Source organism: Sphaeroforma arctica, assembly GCF_001186125.1.
Source record: "Sphaeroforma arctica JP610 unplaced genomic scaffold supercont1.13, whole genome shotgun sequence".
Taxonomy (NCBI): Eukaryota; class Ichthyosporea; order Ichthyophonida; genus Sphaeroforma; species Sphaeroforma arctica.
The window spans coordinates 138,419-147,364 of record NW_014040545.1 but is presented as its reverse complement, the minus strand read 5'-3'; the positions used below and the strand labels follow the sequence as shown (position 1 = coordinate 147,364).

At 44.2% G+C, this 8,946-nt stretch overlaps 1 protein-coding gene across 1 annotated transcript; it reads left to right on the top strand.

Moving 5' to 3' along the window:
- Positions 1-1,250: 1,250 nt before the first annotated feature.
- SARC_00435 (hypothetical protein) lies at positions 1,251-8,660 on the top strand. The gene is made up of 6 exons (XM_014305880.1): positions 1,251-1,753; positions 2,678-2,805; positions 3,293-3,475; positions 4,058-4,289; positions 4,938-5,185; positions 5,733-8,660. The coding sequence occupies exons 1-6, from the start codon at positions 1,466-1,468 to the stop codon at positions 8,521-8,523; spliced, it is 3,870 nt and encodes a 1,289-aa protein (XP_014161355.1). The 5' UTR covers positions 1,251-1,465; the 3' UTR covers positions 8,524-8,660.
- The last annotated feature ends 286 nt before the right edge of the window (positions 8,661-8,946 follow it).

The window sequence follows — 8,946 nt, the reverse complement described above, 5'->3', positions numbered from 1 at the left end:
CATACACTAGAAATTCAAATGAAAGATGCGGATTTTCATACCACCCGCACAGTGTATATACACGACCGTTAGTAAGCATGCATGAATGATATCCGTGACTCTACCTCAACTGATAGTCATAACAAATACTATGTATGTATAGTACTCTCGCTTTGAAAATATAACTCGATTATAAATACAAATGAATATATTCTACTAGGTTCCCAGGATGAATTTAGTGATGCATTTATGGTATATAGCTGAATAACAACAGGAATGTCTTTATTATTGTCTTCTCATGTATGTGGATATTCACGAAAATTAAAAAAGCGAGTGCCAAGTAAATACACCACTCTAATAAATAGATAAAATTTGTGAAGTAGGTGTTTTATGATAGCCGCAAGTATGATATAAAAGTGTACTGTTTCCTATAAAGTCCTCTCATAACTGCAGAGAAGGCAAACAGTACACCCGAAAATGGACGCAGGTGAATTGACTAGTTGATCTGATGGCTGATGAGGTTGCGTGCATTTGTAAACAGCAACTTATCTCAAACTGAGTGCTGCATTTTCGCACCAGACAAAATAAAGCTTCGGATTGCCAATCACTGTACAGATCGACCCATGTACTAGTGGACTCACCGAGCTCATCTTGAGTCGCTCAAGCCATCTATGGGAACAGAAGCTCCGCAATGCATGTTATATACGCATTAGTAAACAGATGTTAACTGTGCGAACAATCTTGACGCCTACATATTATATCGATGTCGGGCGACAGACCGTCAGCCGGGGGGACTATTCCAGCTTGACTTCATCATGCTTATTCATACAGCGTCAATTGCAAAGCAATGATAGTAACATTGCGTCATCAAAAAAGTAGCAATCCAATCAAAACCTGTGCTGCAGGCGACATACATATCTGCAGAGAGTCTTATGAGACTTGAGACGCTGATGCTGACGGCCTGACGCCTAAGCTCAACCCGTTATATACGTTTTTAAAAACAGATTATACATACAAATATATAGATTTACGTTTAACTTATATTTATAATATTATTTGATGCAGGTGTCCAGCCCTTTTATAAACTTCAAAGTAAAGCAAAAAAAATACACGTTTACGTTTACGTTAAACTTTATTTAATTTATGAGACTCGTAAAGAACATGCGCTGAAACTTTTTAGTTTGCCGTTCGGATTCAGCAGGACGTATCGCATTTGTACTGTAAAACAAACACTACATAACTTTCGTAAATACTAAACAGACGGTGTATATGTAATACATACACTAGATAGTGTATATGTATACGTAGTATTACAGTAAGCTACTCCAAATGAATGATAGCGTATCATGCTATGACAAACTTGTGATATATATTACTTGCATGTCGTAGTTCAAGGCATTGCCGTCGTTCATCACACTAACAACGAGCTACTGGATTCCTTTTGAACAACCAGAGTTGGTCGTCGTGTGTATATTAGTATACTGTCATGCCGTTGATACGCGCACACAATGTCAATGACAAGAACAAAACACGCAGCGTCGACGTACAGGTCAGTGAAGATGTAACGTTTGAGGGGCTTCTGCTATCAGCTCCTGTGCTTAAAGGATTACATAGGGCTGGGTACATACGGCCGTCGCCTATACAACTGCAGGCTATACCCCTGGGAAAGTGTGGGCTTGATCTCATCGCTCAGGCGAAAAGTGGCACCGGCAAAACCTGCGTGTTCACTGTGGTGGTTTTGGAAGGTTTGCAGATGCATTTGAACGGTACTCAAGTATGTTGTGTGTAGCAGGTGTGTGCGTAGTTGTTTATTTGAATGGATATTACAGGTGTGTACATGGTTGTTTTGTATACAACGTATATTGCGTTTGTATATCTAGCTGTTTTTTTAAGGGATGTGTGTTCGTAGTTGCATTATCTATGACGGCGGCAGTCTGTGTAATGGGCTGCTTTGCACTCATGTAATTCATAAATAGTGAACGTTCGGACGAGTTTCAGTGAACCTTGCTAGCTGTTTTAGGATTGCCTCACGACCTTAATCTTCTGTTTAAGCTTCTTGGTCGTGTGCTTACAGTGGTCGTTCGAAACCGTACCAGGTCAATATACGATACTCTTGGCACCGACTGTGTTTAGTGGCATGTAGATGTACACAACAGAAGCTCACGTGTGTATACCGCCTTGAGTTTTAATCGCGTACCTGCACATGTGCAATAGCCCAACTGGAGTAGGCATGTGTGTATTTGTTGTGCATGTATCACATGCCACAGCTTAAAAGCACTTAGCCCCTCGGATATGCATGTATAGTCATCCCGGCGGTACACTTTTTACAGTTGGGTATTTGACTTCATTCCGGGTTGGATCTGAGATTCCCATCGAAACAAGACATTCAAGTACGTTGTCTCTCGCACTGTGCACGGTCAACAATCCTTGCTAATTTGGCTTATATCTGCAGTTTTTTTAGGGGACAGGGCCTTACATTCTAAACTACTTGTCTTTGACTGTCCTGTACATTCCGGTTCCTTATCGCAATGCGCTGCAGGTTCCCCCCCCCCCCACCACACCCCTCTATTTGGTACATTCCCATATTACCCCATACGTCCGGATTACCTTTGGATCGTTTAGCGTGCTCAATTTTAAATGTACCGTTTATACTATTGGTAATAACTTTATAATGTACATCGTCTTCTGAATTCTGCAGGCTTTGGTGCTGGCGCCCACTCGCGAGATTGCCAACCAGATCCACGATGTCTTCCTGACTATTGGTGCATGTATTAAGGGCCTGAGATGTGTTGCCCTGATCGGGGGCAACAAGATATCTGAGAACAGGTAAACGTAGGAACATCTTAACTCGGAAGCTCTGTTTTTCTACTTAGTATTTGATCGATCGTTGACGTGCCATGGTATCTCCTCAGTACGCGATAGTACCTGTGCGTGTCAGTTGATCGTCATGTAATCATTACGCTGAGGCAATGCTTACCTGCTCAATGCCATCGTCTGAAGAGACTACAAGCTATTTAGTTACAACGTGATGAATTGTCCATCAACGTGATCGTTTTGTGAATGGTGTTGTGAGACTTTAGTCTGCCCCGTCAGCCAAGGGACGTGTCAATTAACGGATTGTACCAGATTCGTGGTATGACAAAATATTGATGGAATAATTGTTTCGTAATTTCAATCTTACGATGTACTCCTGAGCCGAGGAGCGATATGCGTTGAACCTAATTGTATATTTCTTTGTATGTGTACATATATACATTTGTATATGTGATACATACCTCTTATTTCTATACCCATGTGATGTCGCATATGCTAGGAAGCAGCTGAAGACGAATCGACACGTGGCAGTCGGTACCCCTGGGCGGGTCGTGCAATTGATCAACGAAGGCTTATTCGTCACAAAACATTTGACCATGTTTGTGCTGGATGAGGCCGATAAGTTAATGGACGCAGACTTCAAACATGAGATTGGAGAGGTGCATTTCCATTTACCGGAAAGGTGTGATACATGTACGGCCTTTGGCTCTAAATGTATTCTTCCGTCTTGCATGATGGGAATACGTGTGCTCATTGACTGCGTGCGTGTGCTTTCGCGTGCGAACGTTTGTGCTATACGCTCTTTGTATTGCTTGTGTGGTCTCGTGACGGATGTGCATTTATATGATTGTGCATGTTTATCTGTGGCGAGTATGCGTATCTTTGGGCGGCAATGCGTAACTATAGAATCCGTGAGGCCGTGACAGTCACACCCATGTAGCGCGATCATCAGTGTGGCCACTGAACAAACAGTACCGAAAAATTCACTCGCGATGTATCGAATCCCAAATGCTTGATATATAATTGAATAGTCTTGGTTTGCAAGGGTACATTCCTTGCTGACAATTTATAGTTTCTGTGTTGTACGACGGCTGGGAGGAGTGTTTGTGGTGGTTCGTGTGCGTCGAGGAGGTGTGTTGCCTGTATATACACACCTCGGATATCACAATTACAGCCAGACTTTGATGCTGCTAACGGTCTCCTCTGGGCTATAGCAACCCATCGACTCTAAACCCTAGACACAATCTGCCTCTTCCACGTGTAGCATACAGTTCATGGTCTTCTCAGCCACCTACTCGCCTAGCCTGGCCAAGAGTCTCGATGCGTACCTGAACAACCCTGTACACGTGCGCCTGAGTGCGGACGATCCGTCGCTGGTTAATGTGCGACAGTATACTCGTTTGCTGCACGTATCTGATCAGACGCCCACGGCATTCGAAACCAAACTCAGAGCCACCCGCGAGCTTTTGACGCGAGTTCCCTTTCAACAGTGCATGGTATTTTTTCAGCCAACCCTTCTGTAGTAGCTGAGTTAGTTCACATGTGTATGCCTACATACGCGTTATATGTTGATGTCTTGAAACATCGATTTTGTGTGTTTGAATATGAGCTTCTCATGTATTTTCTGTGTTTCCATGTTTATTTTCACCTATAAAGAGGACCACACGCAGGGATATAGATACTTTCTTCCCGTGTTCAATTATGTGGTTTGGTGTGTATGGCTAAATCTCCAAATTCTATTAACACATTATATATATATATGTGTGTGTGTGTGTGTGTGTGTGTGTATATATATTTATGTATGTATATATGTATATATGTATATGTATATATATATATGTATGTATGTATATGTATATGTGTACTCGACACATCGTAGGCATTACAAAGCTGTGAGTACTGCATTACATGTATGGATAAATGATCGTATATTTATATATATATACATTTATGTGTATGCGTTTGTGTGTTTTTATCTGTAAATGGGTTTACACCATATATGCATATATATATATATATATATATACTCACTCGCATATTGATATGCATATATAGTTTTATATATATCTTGTATATCTTAGTTATATTTATTGTGTATCTGAGCGAGGTCTCATTACAAATTTTGTATACACGCACGACTACAGGTATTTACCAACAGCTTTGGACAAGGACAGAAGATGGCTGAGATTTTCAACCACGAGGGCCTATCCATCGAGTACATCTCTGGCCAAATGCAACAAGATGAGCGCTCTGATGTTATCAAACGCACCCGTAATATGCAGTTGAGGGTCCTTGTCTCCACAGATCTGACTGCTCGCGGGGTAGATCTGGAAAATGTTAATCTCGTCATAAATTTCGACATACCCAAATCTGCCGATACCTATATGCACAGGTATGCTTTAGTTCGCAGTTGCAGTTATTTAGGTGTTTTCTGTGGTTTTGCTGAATCGTTGAGATAGGTCAAGATCGGGACAAACAGGCCTTCTGGCGGGGGTTTGAGGTGTATTGCGGACGAAAGGACGGGCCTTCAGGTCAAGTTCATGATATCTGTGGTGTTAATCTTTCGATGTCGTTCGTGGTCGAGTAGCGAGATGTACGTATCGGTTTCAACCTCGTGAGTAGTTTGTGATTGTTTTTGCCATTGTCGATATCCTCTACATGCTCGAAGTACCTTCTCCGCAGGAAGAAAATCAAAGTATTTTAATTCTAACGTGATATGACAAATCAGCTGGATATGATAACGTCCATGTGAATTACGTGATAGGTAGCTTTTCCGTTTTGCTGTTTCCACATTTCACTAGTTCGGCACACAATCGATACTAATCTCAGTGTATGTACCGCCGAATAGGTATAACCGCCAATCGGTCGCTGCCGTGGAGCACTCATTTCACGTTGCTCATAGTTCTGTCCCACGCACTCCTCAACTTTCATGCTAACAGAGTGGGGCGAAGCGGGCGTTTCGGTAGTTTGGGTGTGGCTGTAACCATGGTGATGGAAAAGGAGGCCAACGATTGGCATAAATTGTGCAAGGCCTATGATTTCAAGACTTGTGAACTGGGTAGAGATATACCTCCTGATCTTTTGACTCGTGCGTGTGTAGATATACAGACACACAAGGATATGAGTTCGGATGCTTCTGTGGCCGATGGTAACGAGAATATCACGGAGGCTACTGCACTTTCGCGTTCTACTACCAAGGGCCGCTCGGTTGCAGATGGAGTGAATCCTGTGGATGGGACTTCGAGTATCAAGATAGGGGTTAATGCAGGTTTGTGTTCGTCTGCGAACCTACTAGCAAAATCAAGCTCAGACACCGATACAATGGCGAGTTCGAATACAGCTACGATTGCAGGGTCAGAAGTCGATCGCAAGGAATCAGCATTGGAGGGCACTGGCGTGGGTGAGTCGGATACGACTACTATGGTACAATGTATATCGCCAGGGTTAACGCACGACAGCGATGCGCACGAGATAGATTCAAGTTCGACCCTGCACCTGGATTCAAGCGCCGGCCCACGTCAGATCGGACAGTCCAATTCAAATACCAATGACAGGATTGATTTGGAAACAGATACCGTCAATGCGGACGATAAACTTGTGGGGACACCTTTGTCCGCTCATATACGCACGGATATCAGCTCGAGCAATAGGGCGATAGGTACACACGAGGAAGTAGAGCTATGTGCTGGGGATGCCGTCATTGGCACTCCGAGTACGGGAAGGAGTGTAAGCCCCAACACCGCTGCGGATGGGGCAGGTGAGGAGGTAGGCGCAAAGAGTGTAGCCGTAGTTGATTCTCCCACAGGCTCCACGGGTGTTGCCGTGGACGCGAGCGTTGGTGATCGCTCGTGGGATACTGCAGAGTTGCTCTTAGGTACGGAACTGGAGGTACCCAAGCAAGCACACAAACCAAGGTTAAAGTACATGCAGAAACGACAAGAAGTATGTCTGCCGGGACTTGCCGACCGAGCCACAGTACGGGCTACCAGGAATAGGCTACATAATTTAGATTATAACGACACATGTACTGTGGATGGGATAGTGCCGGCGGGTAACATATCACAGACAGAGGCAACAGCGCTTGTCTTACCGTCTGAAGGTAAGGAGTCACTAAAAGTTAATAGTTCGGATGAATACACAGAACCGCGGAGGGAGACGGCGCATAACAATGTATGTGTCGACGTAGTTAGCAAGATCGAAGAAGTCGATGTGCATCGCATTCCCATAGAAAGGAAGAGTGGGAGAGAAGAAAGTCAGGGCGGTATCGTCACTTGCTCCACAATCACGAATGACAAGGATGGGTTTGTGATGCCATTCGATACACAAAATTCATTAGCTAGCACGAGCAAAATCAGGGCAGTTGGTGTGCGTCTGAATGCTAGCGAAGCAATGGACTCACCGGGCAAAGCTGTAGAGTTAGATGCAGTCCAAAACGAAAGGGCGAAGAGAAAACGGAAGACTCGTACAGGATTCCAAGCCATGGTGCACACACACTCACGCAATAGATCGCATACGAAAAATCACTGCGATGGGCTCGAGCAGGATGCGCAGATGCCCGGACCATGGCGCGTGGTGGAATCAGGAGTAGTTGAAGCGAGAAGTATGCAATTAAGGACAACGGAAGCATCAACGACGGGAGTGGAAGCTATGGAACCAGACATTGAAGAAGAAGGAATGGAGGAGCACACGGGGATGGATCTACGAGAAAGTACTCCGTTAATAGCGCGCGGGGATACGGAGGCGAATTGTAGCGCGGCGAAAGCTATTGCACCCGCATCTGGAATGTTGGTGGAAAATACCGTAACTGGTCAGATTGATGACACATACAGATCTCAGACGGCTGATGTGCGGAGGCAGCGTGTGCCCGTTGGGGGCTTACTCGAATGCACTGGACATGTGCCAGCTAGGAGCGCACGCAACCACAGGCACAGGTATAAGCGGGGACAATGTTATGTGCTGCTGAATGAATGCACGTCTAGTGCCAGACATAGTCGGAGATACGGTGCCAATTTCACCAGTAAAGAGCAGTCAGACGCTTGTCACAATGTCATGTTGGGTCAAGCAGTGCTCAAAAACGACGGGCATGGAGCAAGTTCCTTATCTAACGCGAGAGATATGCACAGAGAAAATTATGTCTCAAAGTATGCGCCCCGGGAGAGGTCTGGCAACTGCACGGGCGTATGTCATGGTAATTTTTGGAGTAAGGACGAAGCTAAGGTACGTCCTGCTATTGCAAATTCACACCCGCATATGCCTTCGAGAGGGCCAGTCTCGCAGTACCAAGCACGTCAATGTCAACGACATCGGCCAGTCTCTATATATAATTACGCACATGCATGTACATGTCATAACTTATATCCGCAAGTATATGTAAGACCGTTTACTAACCCCTACGAAGGCGTTCATACTCAAGCACAGCAATTTCAGTCGTGTGAGATTGCACCAACTCCTAGCATTCCCCAAACAGATGCTTGCTGCGGCACATGTGCAGCCAGCAATGCAAGGGATGATGTGGGTATGCACAACTGTGCACTGACACGTATTGGCCTTTCATGGTTACGAGCGGAGCCATCGGTAGATAATTCGACACCCTTGTCTGATATGCATGCATCTGCTTACACCAACACGGTCCTAGGAGCACCCACAGACGTCAATGTTGGTCGTGCACACAGACCAACGGATATCGGCGATCTCTCAAGTCTAAACTCAACAAAGGTTTTTCCCACATGAACTGAATAAATCCAGTAATAGGATCCTTCAGAAACTGGCATGCTGTCTATTAAGGATTACTGTGCGCGCACGGCTATGCATCGGACGGGAAGGCTTTGTCCAGTCAGGTGATGAGAATACGAGGGCGCAGTCTAAACAATGTACTGCCTGTGTATCATATATCGATCATGAATTGTGCGACAAACCACACAATATTATAGTCTGCCTGGTTACGATTGCCTTTCTCTTGGATTTCAGAATCAGACGCTTCTTTTGAATACTCCTAAATCCACCCATAAAGATTTAACATATCAAGCTACTGCCCTACGCTTATATCCAATATACATTATATATATATATATATATATATATATATATATATATATATATATATATATATATATACTAGTACTACGTACGTTACGTAGTAGTAAGTAAGTAAGT

Bases quoted from the DNA above. Each gene is read 5' to 3' on its own strand.
- SARC_00435 (XM_014305880.1), top strand. From the start codon at position 1,466: ATGCCGTTGATACGCGCACACAATGTCAATGACAAGAACAAAACACGC. The intron at 2,806-3,292 runs GTAAACGTAGGA...CGCATATGCTAG, and splicing joins AACAAGATATCTGAGAACAG to GAAGCAGCTGAAGACGAATC. The intron at 4,290-4,937 runs GTATTTTTTCAG...GCACGACTACAG, and splicing joins TTCCCTTTCAACAGTGCATG to GTATTTACCAACAGCTTTGG.